The 22,099-nt window shown below is 32.5% G+C and overlaps 1 protein-coding gene across 2 annotated transcripts; it reads left to right on the top strand.

The window, feature by feature from the left end:
• The first annotated feature begins 5,039 nt into the window (after positions 1 to 5,039).
• On the top strand, positions 5,040 to 20,693 carry LOC110100025 (RNA-binding protein 2). Of its 2 annotated transcripts, none has more exons than XM_028697744.1 (6): positions 5,040 to 5,241; positions 18,045 to 18,172; positions 18,273 to 18,594; positions 18,686 to 18,747; positions 18,832 to 18,913; positions 20,308 to 20,693. In XM_028697744.1, exons 1-6 carry the CDS (start codon positions 5,163 to 5,165, stop codon positions 20,409 to 20,411), a joined length of 777 nt encoding a protein of 258 aa, XP_028553577.1. In that variant the 5' UTR covers positions 5,040 to 5,162; the 3' UTR covers positions 20,412 to 20,693. The 2 variants fall into 2 exon arrangements, with proteins under 2 accessions (XP_028553577.1, XP_028553576.1); XM_028697743.1 differs by having other exon boundaries at positions 5,044 to 5,241; positions 18,267 to 18,594.
• Positions 20,694 to 22,099: the final 1,406 nt, after the last annotated feature.

Here is a 22,099-nt window from a genome sequence, read left to right as displayed (position 1 = left end):
GATTAACTAGCTATGATAGAAGCTTATGTTGAGGATGGAAGAAAAGACTCACTATGCTAAAGGAAAAAAAGTTAGTTCCATTGTGATTATTGATGAGATTGCTAATTCCATATGTTGAGAGGTTCATAACCTTAAAATTGAGATAATTTTGACATGGAAGTTCTTAGAGTCATCAAAGTTGAGCCAATGCTTAGGGGAAGGTGAGTTCGTTCTATGATAACATATGAAGAGTGGGATCAAAGGGTATGGTCAAAATTATCAAGGTATGCTAACACAAATTTTTTCCAATATATTTATGTTTATTGTTGTTTTCAATTTTAGTTCCTTATATTTTATTGATTAATTATGTCTAAATTTTTTTAGGTTAGGATGAACGCTTGAATTAGAAAGATTCTCAAATTTATTTTCAACCAATGTGCTACGAGTTTGAGCCTTGATAAATTAGCTCTATTTTAATGCTGATGTTTTACAAAAATGAATAAACGAAATTTCAAGATAATTATTTAAAATTTATTCAATTTTAAAATCAATTGATATTTCTTTTAAAATTTTCATAAATTGAAATTAATTGAATTAAATCGATGTATAAAAAAATAAAAACATAAAGTTATTAGAATATAGGACAACATGTAGATGTTTTTATGGGGGAAATTTGACTATCCGTCTCATAATACATATACAACTGAAACAATAATATTAAACTTTTATCCCATTATGTGGGGTTGGCTGCATGAATCCTTTTTCTCCATTGTGTCATATTAAGAGTCAAAATCTCATTTAAATATAATAAAAAAGGTCATCTCTAATATTTTTATCAAAATCTTTTTAGGTCTACCTCTATCTTTTTATATAGACAAAACTTAATATATCTATTCTCCTATTCGGGTCATCAAAAGGCTGGAGTTTTACGTGTTCGAATCATCTAAGGCGACTCTCTAATCTTATATGCCATTGGAGCTACTTCAACATGTTCACGTACGTACTCATTTCACATTCTGCCTTTAAGAGTGAAACCACTCATCTACCTAAGCATTATTATCTCTACAATACTTAACTTAATTTTATGTTTCTCTTTTAATGGCCAACATTTTGTGCCATAAAGTATGTCTCGTCGTTCAGTTTCTATTAGAAATATGCTTGAAAGTATCTTTATCGATGGAATTACATCTCGATGAGGGATAACATCTTGTATTTGTGGGTTGCTCAATCAACTTATAAGTAATTTGAACTTGGTTTGAGCCTTAATTCAAACTTTTGGTCAAACCAAAATTGAACTTTTGTTTCAACGAACCTTTGTTGAAACCATTATTTGATTCTTGTTTGAGATTATTTTTCAAATTCTGTTTGAACCTAGTTCAAAGCTTGATTCAAATATGATCATGAATTGCTCCCATTATGAATGCTCAAGATGAAGCTGAAATTATGTGTTTCCTTCGGACAGTTTCATTGGTCATGTAACACCTAAACCTAGTGCTCCCATCACAACTTTCTCCCCTGCAAGCTATCATCTAGTTGTCAATATTGAGCTATTATTCCATGCGGACACCGGACGGGAAAATTGTCCGGTTAAGCACTCTGTATTGCTTGGTACCGAGCGGTACTGAGCTATTATTCTCTAAAGGGCACTGCATGACCGAGCTCGGTACCGAATGCTGTATATTTTTGGAGTGGCGTGACATATTTTTATTGGTCTCCAAATGCCCTCCGGACTCTGCACAACATAATAAATCGTCAATATTGCCCTCAGTACTCCCTCCACTAACTCTTGTTCTCAGTCACACTTCCGCCAATCATACATGCTTGCCTCCAAAGCTCCCTGCACAATCTCTTCTTCTCATTCGCAAGTTATAGTTGGACATGTAGTGCCTCCCCCATCGCTCCTATCATGAACTCTTCTTTTCCTTCATATGTTATTGTCGATCATACCCAACAATTCCTTCACAAACTCCTCTTCTCCTTCACATGTTGTAGCCAATTAATTATGTTATGCATATTCACAATGATTCAAATATGACTTTAAACAAATGTGCGAATCATATTTAAATTAAATTTGAATTTGAAGCAACTGTTGGAGTTAAAGAAAATAACATAGTTTAGAATAAATGGCGTCAAATACAGATTGTATGATTTATGAGTCCATTGATCAATTCGCGAATACAAAAAAATTATCTCTCATTTGAGATAGCTTTGTCCGTAAAGAGCTTTCAGCCTTATTTCTTAAACAAAATATTTTTTTAAAATAAATATATTATGAGATGTAGATAGTCAAATTTCTTTTTTTTATACACAAAAAAGGATTGTTTAAGCATTAGTGAGTTCTTCTAAGATCTAAAAGCATTTCCAAGCTGCAGCAATTTTGATTTCATTTGGGACGGCTTTTTTACTGTTTCTTAAAATAAATTTTTAGTACAAAGTTTTTAATTTATTTATTAAAAAAATAATTTAAAAAGCATTAAAAAAAACGTCCCAAATGAAACCTTTGGTTTTGTTTGGGACGGCTTTTTTATTGCTTTCTAAAACGGAGTTTTAATACAAAAATAAAAAATTTTGTACTAAAACCAGCTTTTAAAAAGCAGTAAAAAGCGCCGCCAAACGAAGCCTTTGCTGATTCTCACAGTTATTTTTAGGCAGCGGTTCTTGTAAAATTTGTTTTGGTACATACAGGAAATTTGTCACCTCAAAATTTGCATAAACAAAACCTAGTTATTTTTGTTGCTAACGGCAAAGCATATACGTAAAGAATAAAATTGTTAATTTTAAAAAAATATTGTTTTTAAATGATAAAAAAATGGTTTATTATTATTTAAATTTAGCTTTTTACAAAATTGGAAAAGATTAAAGGCGAGAGAAATCTTAACAATTATATTGAAAATTAAAAATCCTTATTGATTTAATATTTCTCAATTAATTGCTTATTAACTTTTAGCTTTCTTTATATATATATATATATAACTACATTGGGGAAATTCTATTATCATTAATATGTAGCCAAGAAATCCTTAATTGGCATAATTAAACATATAGTTAATTAATTAATAACTTGATCATTAGTTTATGCCTAATTAAATAACCTCATAATTAATTAATTAATCATTGATTTATTATTTTAATGCCAACTAGTCCACTTAAGAAATTTATTCTCTAATTTATTTAATTAATGCATTAGTCAATTATTTATTAACAAATTAGGACCAATTTATTTGCCAAGTTATGCACTTAGTAACTATACATAATTGTCATCAATTCAAAGCCCTGAAAATTAATAGGACATTGAACTTGAAGAGTCAAAGTTGTAAATATTGCTTGAAATTAGATAACAAAGTAATGCTAAATTATTTAAATATTGCTTGCATAATGTAATATAATGCGAATTTTAGAGCTAATTGTCACGCTTCAACTGAACTTAACCCATAATAGCATAAAAATTTTGCCTAAGATCTGATTGGAAAGAATTATATCTTTTGTCTCTAATATCTTACCAGAGCTACTATTATCATTTAATAATCATAAAACAACAACACAAAAAGAAAAAGAAAAAATAATAACAAACATAAAAATATATCATACTGGTCATCACATATACACACAATTATCATAACTTAAAAAAAAATCATGTACACTAGTCATGATGTTCATCCAAATATTGTAATATTCTTAACAATTATAACTAATATTGATTCTTACAAAGTGGCTATCTTAAAAAAGTCATCTCTCTTGCTCTTCGGCATTCTTAATCTTGTTCTTCTTATAACTCCCAGAGCTTATAGCTCATCATAGAAAGCCCGTATGCTTATCTCTCTTATACATGATGTCTTGATCTTGTTAACCTTAGCGTATCAATATTCATCTCAAATATAAATGTTGGCATATGGCGCATAATATAGTACATGTATTTTAATAGTAATGCAGCATGAATGTTTGTCTTATATGTATCATGTTAAGATGCATATCAGATTAAACAAATGTAATCACTATGCATATCTTGTACATCAGATGCTTGTGAACGTATATATGCATGTTAATGATCAATTTATAATGCATTTCCCTTATAATGACATAAAATTTACTATAAATGCCAAATAATTTAAAGAAATTCAATGCAATTGTTGTGCTCATTTCATGATGACTTTTCCAACTCATTTTATGCAAAGGGAGGTTAGGACAAAGGGAGCAAAAGGGTGAGAAATGCCAATGATTAAGGTTATTTGGGACGGCTTTTTCTTGGCTTCTTGAAGCAGTTTTTTAGTCTAAAAATTAAATTTTTGATATAGAAAGCTGCTTCAAGAAACAGTAAAAAAGCATCCCAAACGATGCCTAGCTTACATTTTGGTCACATTGTAGCCGCTTTCAAAAATTTTTTTTACTATAAACTAATGTAAAAAAGCAATAAGAAAAAAATCCAAAATGAAACATAGAAATGTAAATTTTTAATGAGTTATGAATTAGGACATAATATGTAGAAGTTTTTATAGTTTCATTTAGTCTCAATTATTTAATTTTACTGTTTGATTAAAAGTAAACATCGATTAATTGATCAAGACATGGCTAAGCAGTTCCAGTGAAATCGCCAACAGGTTCGTCCACCAAATCTACCCGTTCAATCGATTTTGAACATAAAAAATCATTTTGAAATTGGATCAAATCAGTTAGTTATGGGACGACGGCTACGATTGAAATGATCAAACTAGATTGTTTGATCTAATTTTTAAAGTATTCATAAAATTGTTTCTAATTTAAGTTAGTAGCATAATAATTATTCTCCAACAAATGCATCGAGATAATCTTTAATGTTTTTCTTTACCAATTTAAGAAATTTATGCTAGATTATTATTGGCCAATGTGATATTTTTTGTTAATTTTAAATAATAAAGTTGCTTAGCATCTGATTTATATTTTGCTTAAGAAGGTTTATATTTTATTTATGTTTATTATTAAAAAATGTTTTATTAACCACAAATCTAGAAGTTCTTAAAAATCTGTCTTAAGAAAAAATTAAATTACTGAAAGAAATTACAACTAAACTTTAATAAAATAAAAAAAAAGTCCCAAACAAAAAATAATAAAAACTGTGAAAGGGAAATTAGGGTTTAAGGGGGCGTGGAGATCTTCGTCGTCGTCCGTCTCCCTCGTGAGTTGCAAGGAGCTCTCTCTTTACGGCAGTCATGGACGCTACCTACTGGATCCGTCAGCCTGTTCAGCAATCTCTGCTGTGCAGCGCCGAAGCGGCCGCGGACCGAATAGGTATCTTCAAACTCAGACCCAAGCTTTTTCTTATCACTTAATTCAAATAGCCTTTTATTAATCTCTCGTTTTCTGGTTTACATTCTTCAAATAAGGAGGTGTTTTGAAGAATTTTTGAGAATAGAAAGTTCTTTCCTTTGAGCAAATCCTGGGAAGACTAGCTAGCGATAAGTGTAGGATTTATGGTAATTTTAGATTTCAACTATGCATGATTTAGTGCGGCAAATCTGGTCATAGCACGCTTCAGTTTTCCTACTGCTTGCTTGCTTTTTAATTATTTTGTAATCTCATTCAGCAAAATGTACAATTATTATGGTAAGAGGTGCGGAAGTAAACTGATAGAATTTACTTCGGTTTGTGAAATATTTCTGAATATTGAATAAACTGGACCGGAGGTGGTTGACTATCAATAGGGCTTGGGCTTATTGGAGTTAGATGTGCAAGAAGGTTGCTGACTAAATAAACTTAAACATGGCCATATTAATGGTTTCTAGTTTGCCAAGACTCCTCTAAAACACTCAACTCTAAGCCCTTCTGTCCCACTGCACAGAAACACACATCCATCAGTAATTTTTTTCTCTTAAAATTCTGATTTGTTTAGTTTTTGTTTCAATTGGCTAAGAAGCTATTATAGATAAAGTTAAGTTTATAAATAGTTGTTGTTGAATATTTTTCTGCTATTTGTTACTTTGGTTAACTCTGTCTTTTGATTTTTGAATGCTGTTTTCAAGAGAAATGATTTGTGCTTGCATCTGGAATGTTGTACTCTTGATATTACAAGACAAATGACATTGTTATAATTCATTCAAATTAGCTTGAGACTAAACAAGTGCATGAAAATTATCTGAAAATAAGGCCATGTTTCAATTTGATTTGTTTTTATTTTGTTTTCTTCTTGTTTCTTTTTTTTTTTTTCACTCGAAGCATGTTTGAATACTTTTTTCTTGTTTCAGTAATATTGAAAAAAATGATGTTTGGATCAAGAAAATTAAAAGATACTCGATGCATGAGAAGTCCTATTTCTTTTAAAGGTTTTTAGATTGGAACCAGCAGCTCAAAGCAATAGAAAATTTTTTATGTGCAATCAATCATTACAATTGTTCTAATTAAGTTTCATAATTGCAAATAAGATAATATTTGGTTGATAAATATCCCAAGCTCCATTATACTCATGATTCCTAAGTTCTCCTGCAACCTCGTTACCAAAATAAACCATCTGACATACTTGAGCTAGACTAGCATTGATCTCAATAGCTTCATGTAAATTCTCCTACATATATATATTTAATTTCCTTCAGTTGAAACAATGTATCCATCCTTGAGTGCAATCTCATGAAATTATGTTGTGTAACAAGGAGTCACTTCATATCATTGTAATTTTAATTCATAATGCGGCATTTGGCTAAAAATTGGAAATCTAGCTTTTATGACTTGAAATCATGATTCAATGACATTTACTAAAATGAATGATTATAATTAACGAGTTCTTCTAACTTCTGAGGGTGGGAAATGACATGATTTCCATTCAAATGGTATCTCTCCTAATAAGATGATAGGAAACTCGTCATATTGGTACATCCGGATTCAATGAGATAGTTCTTCTAGCTTTGTGGTTGGATGGTGACATGATGTTTGCTCAAATGGTATATTTCCTTCTGGTAAGGTGATTGAAAACTCAACATATTGTACATCCAGATTCAATGAGATAATATTTTATTGCATCCATTATTTTGAAAAAAAGACATTATTCTAGATTTTGTCATTGCAAAAATTATAACATTTTTAGATCAAAAGATATTATAATACATAATTTTGAGTTGCAATGGAAAGTTTAATTGATGGTTCAATACACATTCTATGAAGATGCTCATATCATTCATGATTCCTTCCCACACATGCATTACATAAGTGAGCATCATATCAAAATTACATGCACATATGATACCCTTGTTCTTTCCACTATTTGGAACTTGCTCATCTTTAGGCAATGGTGATTGCTCTAATGCATACTTTAAATTCCTTGTAGCCTCAAGTAAATCTATCTATGAATAAAAATATTTTTAGGAAAAATTGGATTGTTATATACCTCTATAAAGAATAATATTTAGGATTGTATAAGTTTTAAGGGGCACTGTCTCAATGAAAATATTTCTAATGAATGCCGAAGTCGCTCAACAATGATCCTTTGTTGTCTGTTGTGTGAAACTATTATTAACAAACTTGCTATATGTTCTTCAATGGTTAAGCATCTGGAAGCTTTTATAATATATTACTCTTCAACATATCACATAAGTTAATAAATATATGTGGATTTATTTTAATTTTAATTGCAATGGTTTGGAAGTACTTCCATGCCATACTTTTATTGAAATACTTGATGTCAAATGTTACATGCTTTTCATTGTAATCATTATTAAAATATAGACTTGAGTATCCTATATTGGAAGTCATCCAGTCATCTATACATATGTAATATTAGCCACATCCTGTCCATTCAAATATAAGCAAATTTTACCCACATTGTATCGATCAGAGAATACTTGTAACTAACAACTAGAACTGTAGTTAAAATATAACACCTGTAGCTACGTAGGTTTCACCACAGCCCACTCAAGCTTAAAGTTGAGTTGGATTGCTAGAGCTAATTAAGTTGGAGCTTGCCTAATTAGTCAAGCTGAGGCTTGAGCTCAAATGAATGAGCTTAAGTTCGCTTATGAGAAGTTTAATGCAAAGTTAAATAATTGCAATTGGAGTAGAAATAATAAGAAATTTGGAGAGAGAAAGTGGTAAATTAGAATTATATGTATAAACCTTTGAATTCTTATTTTATTAAGCTTATTTTATATGTATTTGTCAAGGAATTTGATGGGGGCATCAAACACCTGCGTGAATAGCTAAATGCATGTATGAAATAGAATATGCTTTGGGTAAATTAATATTTAGGTTTTCTTTGATATAGAGATTGCTCACTAAATATGCAAGTATACGTGTCGATCATTTAATAAAGGTGATTGAGGGAGTGTCGATCCTACAAGGAAGTGATTTGCTAGACTGCAATCAAACTTGTACTGTTGTGCTTGAGTGTTATTTGGAGTTGAATCTTTTTAATTTGTTGCTTGTGGTCAAATTTTGTATTAACATTATGGTGATATCTTTTGTTAATTTTTTTATTTTATGTACTTTTAATTATTGGTTTGCTTACATGATTGAATTTGGTTAATCTTATGTATTATGGGTTATCTGTTATAGTGTAGTTATACCTGCATTTAATTTTTATTGATCATAAATTTCTACGCTAAATTTCTAATTCAAGTGACCATTAAATTATCTTTGAATTTTACATTTTTTTATTGTCTCAAAAGCGACGAATATTTCTCTAAATTGGAAGTTGGACTAGAATTTAAACTTATGTGCACAATTTTGGGCATCTCATCCTAGATATATATATCAGACAACCTTCGAAAGACTACATTAGATTTTGTATAAGAGCATAGTGTTACGTCATTATGACAACTATACGTAGGAAGAAAAAAATGGTTCAATCAACATATAATAGCTTGATACAATTGAAACAAAATAAGTAAGCTGTGGTTCTAGACAACTAAGATATTACAATTTAGAGTTTTAGAAGCTTTTTCCCATATTCAATTGGAAGTTTCAAATTAGATTGATAATCTGGGTAATTTCTTCAATGTTGCAATATGTTTGACTCTCAAAGAATTGAATTTGCTGAATTAAAATTAATAATAAATGATCAATAGTTTTGATACGATGTTATTGCTAAATCTACATGTATCATATATAGACTTAAAGAATAATATCTTTCATTCAATATTCAATAACATAGGGACTAACTGTATGTTTAATTTAAGAACTGTAAATAAAGTGATTAGGGTGCATTTGAATATTGAGCAGAAGTTTAAAAACCTTATAACCTAATATTATTTGCATTTAGACTATTATCTTGTCATTATCCATTTCATTAAAGGTCCTACACGAGAAATTAGGAATGAATTAAGCCATGCTTAACAGAAAACCCTACATGAAGCGTTGTACATGCCTTTCAATAATGTGGAATATTTTAATTACTATCATATTAAGACTATTGCAGCATTTTTTAATATTGCTAAAGTAAGATTGTTAGCATCTCCATGAAAGCTTACCTCATCCATATCAATGTAAGAATAAAGTTGGTCAAATTTGAATTTAATAAACCATAGCTTCTGAACATACCTTTCATGATATATTTGATGCATAAGATGATTTGCAGTTTAATAAGCATCTACATTTGAATATTCATGATTTTGAATATAAAATTGAGCAAGAGTTTGAATTTAAGTTTAAAACCAAAATTAAACATGAGATCATATCTGAACTTCTAATATAAATTAAATCTATTCTTGAATGTGAAACTATTAGAATTGATAATCAGTTATGCACATTTATAAATACAACTCTTAATGAATTACTTTGAAAAATTATTTCTATAATGAATAATTAGGCTGATAATGATTTTATTTTTTATTTTTTGTTTTTTTGGTTTGCAAATTCATGAAAAGCGCCTTATGAAGAGTGTTGAATTACGCCAACATTTCAAATGATTTATTAATGATGATTACCTGAAAGAGAGCTTGAAACTTAAAACTCCATCTTCTTGGTCAAAGTTGAAAGTGCATAATTCCGCATTATTAATATTTAAATTATTTGGGATAATTTTTTGTAAAGAGGTTGTATTTGTGGGTTTAACTCTTTTTTTTAAATTTACATTATCATCTTATTCTCTATTAGTTAACTATAGTGTCTTCATTCATTTTTATTAGGACATATATTAATATCTTAGTGTTTCATTACTTGTATCATATTAGTCATTTGTATGATTTATTTGATTTGCATGGAAGTACTTGTAGAAAATTAATTGTTAATTATAACCATTATAAATTCTATTGTTGATATGAATAGAAATATGTGAGGAACTAGGTGATAAAGTAATTATACCTCTAAATGATGACAGTTTTTCTACATGAATCTTTAAGAAATTAATTGCTAGAAAGCGGGGTCATATAAAGTTTTGTAGCATATTGGGATGAATGCCTATAAGGTGAAAATTCTATGAAATTTTGATATTATTCTAGCCTTCAACATATTTTATTTGACTTTATTTTATGAGCTGCGACCAATGAGATAGTGATGTGAAACATACACGTTCACAATAATTGATTTGGAAATTAATAACAATGTGAACTTTACTTTGCTAGTGGAAAACTTATGCTTCACCAAATAATGATTTTGGAATTTGTCGTTACAAGATTAAGTAAAAGTAAACGATTACAGCAGAGATTAACGAAGTACTTGCAAGCGATTAGCAAAAGTAAGTAGATAAACTAATGGCGATGAAACAATAATCCACGGTGCAAAATCAAGACGTTTCACCTTGAGTTCCTTCTCTCTTTCTTGTAGTGGGTTTAGCGGAGAAAGGTTAGAAGCAAATTGAGTGATGTTACCACAAGACAAGTGAAGCGTAAGGCCTTATCCGCCGGAGAAGTAGCCGGAGAAGGAGGAGAAGGTGGTCGGCCGATGATGAACCAATGCACCTTTGGTCTTTATTCGTCAATCGTCTCGGTGAGTTGAAAGAGTGTGCCAGCAATGTAACTTTCCACTGAGTCGTCGTACTCTCAAATTGGATCAAAGAAAGGAGATAACAAAATATCAACTTCTCCTTGATCGTTGTAGGCAAACCCATGATCGATCTCAGGATCGGCCATGCACCAACGATGAGAAGAGGAGGAGGAGTTGTCTTCTTCTCTTGTCTTCCAATGGCATGATAGGCGCCAGTTCCAAGAGGGAGAGGAGCAAGGGGGGGGGACGGCCTAGGGAAGGAATTATGTGGGCTAAAGGGGAGTTATGGTTTGTGAGAGGTGGATGGAAAATAAATCTGAAAATAATTTCAGATTTTGGAAGGTTTGGGAGGGAATTAAATTTGAAATTTGATTTCACACTTAATGTGGTGAGGGCTTAATGAGGAAACAACAAGGGTCAAGCCCAATGAGGGGGCTGGTGGCATGAAAAGGAGGGAGGGAATTGTGGAGAGAGTTTTATGAGTTTCCAAAACAACACATGGGAATTAGGAAAGCTATCATGAAATCCAATTTAATTTGAATTTCAAATAGACTTGAATTTATGCGCTTTCCTAATTAAGATTTGCAAATAAGGAAAGTTTTTGAAATTTGAATTTCAAATTTTAAATTGAGGTAATTACTTTCCTTTTCTCTTGGAGCTAAATTAGTAAGGGAGTTTTGATGATTGAAATCATCTTAATGGAAGGGTTTAATGGGTGGGCCGGCGGTGAAGTTTGAAGAAAGGGCTTCGGTCGGCGGTTATGAGGTCTTGGCCGGCAGTGGGATGGGTAAGGGTTTAGCGTCAAAGGATGAGGATGGCGTGAAGGTGGTCGTTGGATTGGGTAGAGAGGTATTTGGCCGGGGCTTGGGAGGAAGCTAGGTGTCGGCAGGTGGAGGAAAGAAGAAAGGGGAAGAATGAGATAGACCACGAGCCACAGACTCTTCCAATGACTGGTGGGTAAACGCTCGCCCTTACCTCGGGCTCACTCTCTTCTCTCTAGTGCAAACACAAGGTGAAGAAGACAAACATAAAATTTTCCTTTAAACATTCATCCTCCTTTTACAAAGCATAAGGCCACTATATATAGGCCTCTAACATAAATAAAAGCAAAGTACACAAATGCCCTTAAGGCTACAATAAGAAAACACTCCCCACAGGGGTAAACTCGGAAAAATTGAAGATAAAATAACTAAAACACATCAAAAGTAAAGACGCTGAATCGTAGCCGTCGATTTACGATTTCTTCGCCGGTACACATGTCGGAATCTCTGAGCGATGTCCTCATCAGATAGACTCTTTTTTTTTTCCATATCATATTTGGGATTTCATAGCATCACTTTATGAGATGATCATACAAAACTTATATCATAAATGATCTTAAATAATGAGATATTGTCTACTGGTGATGGTATAGATATCATATGCATCTTATGTTCTTCTCTGATATATCTGCTTTTGGTGATTCATAAATTTCTCTACATGAAGGGCAACAAATGTCAACTGAACAATTCATCGGAACCAAAATTTTTAAGCTAGTATATTGATGCTAACTCCATTTGCTTTAGCAGCGCAATCCTTGTGTAACTTGTATTTTTTCTGGTTTTTATTTGCTAATTATTTGTGATTTCCTTGAGCTACAAGATTTGTAGTAGGGGTCATAACTTACCGCTATTTTGAGGCTTTCATTACTTAGCTATTCATGCGCTTGGTATGAGATTGCTTGGTATGAAATTTCTTTTTTATTAGTGGTTCTATAATATCTTGATTTAGATAACCATTGACTTTATTTTGGTTTTTATTTATTTATTTTTTGAATTAAAGGGTGGTTCTTTTATTATAATTTATAAATAATGAGGTAGCTGAGGCATGCAAAAAATATTTTCAATAATAATTTCTTTTTGTTTTTCCTTTCTTATTTGTGCTTGAGTGTTGGATGGATGGGAATCTTTTTGATATGGTGCAAGCAATGGCTACCAAGTTCCAAGAGAAGCCATCTTTTTATGCCAGCGTGAGGCGTGACATTTTAGTGATTTCTTTTATGAATGTTTTAATTTTAACTTTTTTTTGGTTATTAGTACTACGTGGTAAAAAAATTATATAATTTGAATTTTTAATTGTTATGTGATTTTTTATGGACATGTCTTTCTTATTGATCTTTTGTTTCTATATTAAATTTTATTTAAGTGATCATAAAATTATGATTTCTCATGAATTTTGCATTTTTTTCCATCAAACAAGATGAATACGCATCTATATTAGAAGTTAATGGCCTACAAATTTAACCTTATGTGTGTGATTTTGTGCTTATCATCCTAGATCTACATTAATTCTATATCCTAAAGCATCTTGCATCCCTCTCTCTCTACCTCCTCTAGATTATCCATTTAATTTAACTTATTTTATCTAGTTAGTTCTGCAGTGTTTGAATGAACTTTACCAGATGAATGTTGAAGGTTTCTCATGGCACTTTACAAAATAAGTTATACATTGTACACCTTTTCTTATGTAACATCCTCACTTTTTATGCCTATATCTATCATCAATAGGAAACCTTAATTAATTTTATTATATAATTTTTATAAATCTAATGATATTTTTTATAAAAAAGATACCTTATGTAATTTTGAACAAATATCATTGGTTGCAATCACTTGTTCTACGGATTTGTTATAAATAATTCCATTTTTTGTTGATTCCATTTTCTTTCAACAAAATAGAAAAAGATTCAAAAAATGAATCCCAAAGGAATTGAATGTGTTCCGCATGATTTTTATTGTTCATACTTTCTCTTTATAGCTCCCTCAAGTTTGTGCCTAATATGTGTCCATATTGTATTGCTAAAATTATTATTCTTCTATTTCCATTGATGGTCCTGAACTCATACGTTGAATAAAATATTTGTTTATTCTTCTTTGAAAATATTATATTTTTATTTATGTGATTGTGTCACTGCACGTTCACTTTCAAATGTGAAGCCATCACCAAATATGTTGTTGTTCCCGTCCATTTATTATATCAACAATATAAAATATTTCTTGTTAAAAGGAACCTAATGGAAAAAATTAGCTACAACAATACATGCTTTTTTTTTTTTTTTGGAAATTTAGAATGAGAAGAGAGGAGAGTAAAAATAGGAGATTTTATAATTGAATTTAATTCTCTTGTGTCGTGTCAAAATAACATAGAAAGATGTACATAAAAATAGGTGGAGAAACAACTATCAAAGAAAGAAACAACTATCTGAAATCAAGCCTTTAATTATGGAATCCTGAATTAATTATAAACCATAAATTGAATGCTTGTATTTATGGATTACTACATTGTTTTAGATGGGAAAAAATGCTATCCACGGATTACTAGGTTGTTGTAGATCGAAAAGAATTGGCCATTGATTCAAGGTTATTTTGGCACTCCCTTTAAGCTGTATTTATGAATTTTTGCTAGAATTGAGAAGAGAAGTCATGTTTTGCAAACACTTAACAAGATTTTCCATTAGCGATTAAATATAACCTTCGGAGGCTGATTAAAGTATTGTGTATTAGCTCGTCCCTTGAAAATTTGTGGAAGCTCACTCCTTACATACTTTGAAATTTACGTCCTATAAGATCTCAAATTATCTTGCAAGCCAGGGTATGCATATGTGAGCGAGGCTTCTTCAGTTATTAAAGGTTTCACTGTGCTATGATGTGTAATACTTTATTATTTGAAGAGTAGTGGAGGGTAAATAAGTCTCAACATTTTGCGGAAATTGGAATTTCTAGGAAGCAAGCAGCATGTGCTTTAGACCCCAACACATCTGCAATGTTGTAGTGATTTGAGAAATCACTCAAGTCAAGCCTTATGAAACGGAGTCATAAGATTTGTTCATAAGCTGCAAATCTTTTCCATTTTGCATTGAGTTTAAGTATTATATCCTAACCTTTGATATCTCTACATTTCTCCCATAATAAGAAAGTTGAATAATTAGGTTAAAATTGAAGATTTAAATTGTTGATTCATTTGCTTCAATCATATTGATTTCAGTTTGTAGCAATGACCTTCCCACTTGGATTTTGGGCATGAATGAGCACGAGCAAGCATTTTGATGCTTCAATTAAGAATAGAGGCCATGACAGAAATGTGTCAAACAAGGATTTTCGGTATGATGGGACTGGAAAAACGTTTTGGAGGTTGATTGAAAACCATTGTTTAACACCCATTGAAGATTGTGTTGTAGCCCACTCGCCTCACTGAGCTTAGTAATCACCCTTGCCAGAGATCTAAGATTACTCTACTGAGGTAAATTGCAAGTGAACATCTTTGACTGATGGTTTCATAGGATTTTGAAATAATTTTAGAGTTTGTGGAGGGTAAATTTTTCCATGTTACGAAAGGTAGGTCCATGTTGGTGCAATAGGTAATATAAAGAATGACCTTGGTCTAGATGTTCTAGGAAGCTGATCTGATTCACGAGTCCTAAACTTCAGCCATGGTTTAAAATTGCGCAATATGAGGCTCGCCTTTGCGCAATTCCAGTAAAAAACGCCTCGATGCTTACGCCTCGAGTTTTTTTTATGAGGCTTGCGCCTCAACTTTGTTGAGGCCCGCTTCGCCTCACTGGCATGAGGCTTACGCCTCACGCTATATATATTAAAACTTAAATAAATCTTGAAGTAAATGCCCGACATTGGACTCTATAGGAGAGGAGGAAGGGGAGAGATAGTTCATCATAATGATGATTCAAATGAAGAACCCCTTAGTGATGTCAGTGCTGATGACTTATGAGTTCTTATATGATATGTCATTGCTATTTGTTTTTGGAAATTGAAATTATATTTTAATGAAAATAATACTGAGATTTGGGAAAGATAGAATTTTGAGTTGAACTATATTTCATGTTGTCTTATTATTGGGATATTTTCATTTCACTTCATATCTTATGCTTTTTTATGTTTTATATTATTCATTCATTAGTATATAAAAAAATTATCATTTTATGTTTACGCAATCTTTTGATTTTGAGGCTTACGCCTCAAAACGCCTTGAGGCTTACGCCTCGCCTCACGAATGAAAAACGCCTCAATACTCGAATACGCAATTTTAAACATTGACTTCAGCTTACGTACTATATGGGCGGAACTTTTGGGTCGTCTTGTAGGCCGAGACCTACCAAATGGGCTCATAAGCTCTGTTTATAAGCACCATAGTTTGTATCTTTTGCATTTTGTAATGATTGTCTAAACATTCCATCTTTCCACAATTTTTTCATAACGCAAAATGAAACTTAGATCTTACAATTAAGACCATTACATACTGTTTTTAATTTGCTATAACAAAACTTATTAGTATATTTTGGCACTGTTATGCATCTGCCTATTATTTCATTTTATGGCAAACAAAATAAATGTTCTCTCTGATAATATTTACTCATAATGTATTTCAACAAATTATTTGGTGTATGAATTTGACTTCTTAAAGTATAATACATATGATATTCTGAAATTTGTACTTTGTGAGTAGAAAGTAAACAAATATTGAGATTTGATATGCTTTTTTAATCTATGTAATAACCACCTGTTGTAAGTGCTGATTTTTAAGGTGTGCTAAACCTCTTAAATCTTAATCCATTGTGTCTGCTAAACCTCTTATCCATTGTGTCCGTGATAGCGAGTTGAATTGCCTTGGCTCCTGGTGGCATGAAAATCTTTAGATTATTATGTTGAATAGTTTGCACATAGAGTATGAGGGTAATTAAGTGATTATAAAACATAGTCTTGTGCATGTTTTTTGATCTTTGATCTACTGTCCAGGGCAGCTCAAAAGGTTTTTATTCTTATTTTGGCGAAGAATTACTTTTACTAAGAAAGATGCTTGAAATTGTGATTGTCATTGTGGATATATTTGAAGTTGCAATGAAGTGAGAAGAAATAATTAGTTTATGTAATTGATTCAGCTAAAGATTAGGGTCCTTGGTAATCGATTATTATTCAAGATATGTTTAAAAGATCATGTGAGAGAAAAGTACTATTCTCTTAGGAACAGATCCTGCTTGGTGTAGTGACCCTGTTGAGGTGGTCGACAGACTTGGTGAGGGTCCTAGGGGTGGAATGATAAGTGGGGGGAGGCTAGGATTGAGTGGTTTAAAGTGGATGGTGGCTAAGTACCAAGCCCCACGTAATTTTAGTTTGAAATATTATGGAGCTGTCAAGAGGATGTCGAAGGGTGTGAATAATTTTGGAGGACTAGGGTCTTGTTTGGATATGTAATTTTGGTGTTGATGTGGTAGTGGCTTGAATTTTAGGGCGTTTGGAGTTTGTATTCCCAATAATAGGTTTAAGAAGGATTAGCTGACCGAGAGTTCCTTGTTTGTCTTCCAATTTTTTGCATGGGCAGTAGAGGCTTGGGAAGGGTGTAGATGACCTGTTGGAGGAGTGGGGGAAAATGAGAATGGCTTCCTTCGACATTGGAAGTGGGAGGTAAAGTTGGAGGAAGAGGATAAGTAGCTTACCCACAAAAGTGAAGCCATGGGTTTGACCGCTAAGCCAAAAAGCAAGAAGAATAAGTCTCCAATTTTTTTTGAATCCATGAGAAACTTCTTCATTTCAGAATTTAGGAGTTTTTAAAGCCTTTAGAATGTTCTTTCCATCCCAAAAATCAAGATGGGGAAGAGGGAGAGAGGGGAGTGGGGGGCAAATTTTGTAAGGTTCCATTGATTGGATGAGTGACTGGTCACTCCATTCCATCAAGGAAAATGAATAACGTTATGCTACAACACTCCTAATTCAATTTGATAAATTTTCAAAAACATTAACTTTTGAAAATCTATCAATTGAAATCAATTACTACTAAATTGCTAACTCAAAATGTTGTCATTGCCAAATTATGTTCTTGGGCTGCTCTTTGGGCTTTCTTTAGCTTGTGCTCCTGTAAGTGGGGCCTTGTTCTTTTTCCATGACATTCTCGTTGCACCTTTTCATGATCTTCCAGATGTGCCACATCACTACTCCAATGTTTTATGTGCAAAATAGCGAGTAGGTTTGTATGCTTGTGTAAAAAATCTAATCTTTCTGTTGTGGATGAAAGAATCTCATGTCTGCTTTATTGAAAGGAGCACGTAAATCTTAGTGTTTGCTTTGTATTAGTTTAGTTCATCACATATGCTTTGACCATTTTTTCCCTGAATCCATGATCTTCCAATGGGTTCATAGATGCCATAACTGGAGCTCCTGGTCAAGAAGCTCAAGTCTTTATGCCACGAGATGAACATGCTAGAATACAAGCCATGAAGGACACCAGAATACTAGGAACTTCATATGATCACTATCTTCAGAATGCAGTCAGTATACAGTCTTCACCGAACTTTCTTATAGCTCTATTGTTCCGAATACATTATTTTTTTAATTTTGATTGCCTGACTCCAACTTGTGCAGCAACAGTTATCATCTTATGGTTCTGCTCAAGCTGGTGATGCAGGTTTGGGTAGATCTGTCGGTGGAGAAGTGTATGGATTCAGAGGAGGAAATGCAAGCCTTTCTTACCAGGACCCAGTCATCTTAACTGGTCCTGGTTTCAGGTCCTTGGGACCCCAAGACATGGTGGCAAATAGTAGTTTGCCTGCGGGTTTTCGCAGCCATGTCCCTGTTGATCCTATGGTTAGGCCAGTTCTTCCTGAAAGAGAGATCCCACTGCCACATGATGCTTCAAATACTTTGTTTGTTGAAGGGCTTCCCCGTGACGCAACAGAGAGGGAAATAGCACGTATCCATGAGAATTTTTTTTTAAAATCTTGCTCGATGATTGGTTCTTGGATGATGTATTAGTAGATTTGTTTCCTTTATTATTGACAAAGATATTTTTCGCCCCTTTCGGGGATACAAGGAAGTTCGGGTAGTGAAGAAAGAACCAAAATATGTAAATGCTTCTTTACATCGAGATCTTTCTGAATCAAGTTTCTTACTGTTTTAAACTTTTATTAGTGTCTTTGATGCTTCGCAGGATGGTGGATACCCCGCTCTTCTCTGTTTTGTGGATTTCACTACTCCATCATTTGCCATGACTGCTATGAATGCTGTGGAAGGTTATTTTCCTGCTTAATTTCAAATTATGTTATTTAAGAAGGCTTTATTTAGTATCACACCAAGTTGTGCTCTTTGCTCAATATATATATTTTAAATTAGGGAGATTTACATACATATCATTTTATTTTATGCTATTTACATATCTAACACTCAAAACATTAATATTACATGCCTATCACCCACAGAATAAATTTGGAATTTTGGATGCATGAAATGAAATATTAAATTTTATAAGATGATATGAATGGTAGAAATGAATTATAGTAGAATATTTGATATTAAAGTTGTATATGAGTGGTAGACAAGTAATATTATTATTTTTGGTGTTAGATATGTAAATAACATGAAATAAAGTGATATGTATGTAAATTTCCCTTTTATTTTATGCTATTTACATATCTAACATCAAAACATTAATATTACATGCCTACCACCCATAGAATAAATTTTGGATGTATGGAATGAAATATTAAAGTTTATAAGATGGTATGAATGGTTGAAATGAATTATAGGACTGATATATTTGATATTAAAGTTGTATATGAGTGGTAGAAATGTAATATTAATATTTTGGGTGTTATTAGATATGCAAATAACATGAAATAAAGTGGTATGTATGCTACATATGGATTTAAATGATCTTTCTTTATTAAATTTAAATGTGAATTTGACTTTTAACATGACACAATGGTGAAAAGGATTCATGTAGCCGACCCCACGTAGTGGGACAAAGGCTTTTTGTTGTACAGTTACATCTGGTTGACATTATCATATAACATTACCGTCGTCTTTATGACACTGGTTCTATTGGATTTGCTAGTTGTAACCTTATCAGAAACCCAATACTGGAACTTCTGGTTCTTCTTATTTGTTCTAATGCTAGTTTGTGACTTCCTTTTAATGTTGTCCATTAAAAGAGATGCATAATACTAAGTTAAGTGTGGTAGAGATGATGATGCTCAAGTGGATGAGTGGCTTTACCCTTAGAGATAGGATACGAAATGAGCATATACATGAAAGGATTGGAGTAGCTCCAGTAGAAGATAAGATTAGAGAGAGTCATCTTAGATGGTTTGGTCACATAAAATGTTGGCCTTCCGATGACCCGGTTAGGAGAGTAGAGGTATTAGATTTGACTTATGTTAAGAAAGGTAGAGGCAGACCTAAAAAGACTTGATTAGAAAATATTAGGAATGATCTTTCTTTATTAGATTTAAACGAAAAATTGACTTTAAAAAGGACACAATGGAGGAAAAGGAGACCCCACGTAGTGGGATAAAGGCTTGATATTATTGTTGTTGCTAGTTTGTGACTTCCTGTATTTCAATTTTATTCTTTGAGGAATCTGTAACTATACGCAAGCTTACAAATTTCCAATTTTTGAATCGAGTAGGATACAAGATGGACCTTCACGACCCAGACTCATGGGCTCTGCGTCTGCAGTTTGCGAAGTTCCCTGGTCGGAGACCTGGCCATGGCTTCCATGGCAGGAGATAGACGAGATCAACCTTTTGTTACAGCTACCCTTTTTTCTTTTCCTTGAAGCTGCAGCTGTACCCTTTCCAATTGATGAGCGAAGCAGAGTGCCTGCTTCTAAGGGATATTTTAGCAGTTCGTAATCTTTAGCACTTGTAGTTTGTGATGGACCATTTTTATTCCAGGGGATGTGTTCACTCGCTGTGTTTTAATTTGAACTGTTAGCTGAAGTGTTTTATTTAATGATTTGGTCGGAACTTCCTAACTAAACTATATCAAATCACTGCCAATTTACCCTGCAAACTGTAACTTCGGCATCATAAGAAGTTCAACGCTAATCGCATGGTGCTAATGTGCTGAAAATAAATAGGTGCGGAGTCCGGATGTAGAGATATAATCGAACATCAACTTAAATTGTGATACTTAGAGTACGCTTTTGTTTCACTTTTATTTGTGCATTTTACCCGCGCTTTATCTATTTATTAGTTGCATTTTAATTGCGCTTTGATTATTCTTTTGTTGCATTTTTTTGCCGCGTTTTAACTATGCTTTACATGCATTTTACCGCGTTTTGACTGCGGTTGGCTTAAAGTTCCGTGGACACATTAAATATATAAAGTAAAAGATTAATCCAATTAAATATCCACATCCATTTAACGTGTTAACATTTTATCGAGTCGTATCTTTACATCCGGTGTCTGCGCCTAATAATTTCCCCTAATGTGTGGCCCAGGATATTTTGTTTTGAAGGGTTACCAGTAAATTACACTTGTTTTATATGGTTTTTGTTCTAACTTTTGAGATGCGAGGGTGTATTGAGCTCCAGTTCCATTGTGCCATATTAATGAATATTGGGTACTAATTTCCATGTCTATATGTGTTTTGGTATGGGCAGATGATTAATATTAGAGAGAATTCATCACCAAAAGAATATTTTGTGAAAAACATGGGAAAATAATATATAAATATGATGGAGATGATCTAACATAGTGATGTAAACAAGTCGAGTTGAGCTGATCATTTTCGGATTGAGCTTGAGCTTGATTAATCAATTTTGTTTGAGCTCGAGTTTTATTCAATGAGTTCGAGTTTTCTTACGAACCAGTGTATGAGTTGGCTCATTTATTATGAAAGAGAATGAATATGATTTAAGAAATTATTAATATATTTAAGGATATTTTATATTAATATTTTTTAAACAAGCTGATTCGGGAGCTAAGAGGTGTGTGGATTAGCTCAAATTTGACTTAGGCTTCTGAGCTATCTATAGCGTTGTGGTTTGTACGCTCACGACTCAGTTTGATTCACTCCCTAAATCTAATTCATTCGCAGTTCATAAAAGTAAATATGAGGAATAAAAATATAAGATATAAGATAAAGCAACAAATAATGATTTCATCTTGCACAAACTCTGCAGGTTACATGAACAAATCTCTCTAATGCCTTTAAAAAAGAGCATACCTAGTTTGTCTAATGGTGATTTACCTAATTAAGTTGATTGGAGAAAGAATTTAAAAATGGAGTTGGGGGCGGGTACTGGAGTTCAGAGTATAACTTAAGATTAGGGGTGTCAATTTTTGAAACGACCCGAAACATGACCTGAATCAGACTCGAAAAAATCCGGGTTCTGGTTAACCCAAATCCGAAATGGGTCGGGTTCGGTTCAACAAATCAACCCGTTTTAAAAATCGGGTCGGGTTCCGGTTGAC

This window comes from Dendrobium catenatum, unplaced genomic scaffold (assembly GCF_001605985.2).
Source record: "Dendrobium catenatum unplaced genomic scaffold, ASM160598v2 fragScaff_scaffold_993, whole genome shotgun sequence".
Classification (NCBI taxonomy): domain Eukaryota; kingdom Viridiplantae; phylum Streptophyta; class Magnoliopsida; order Asparagales; family Orchidaceae; genus Dendrobium; species Dendrobium catenatum.
Note: the sequence above shows the minus strand (reverse complement) of the source record. Positions and strands in the feature narration are given on the sequence as shown.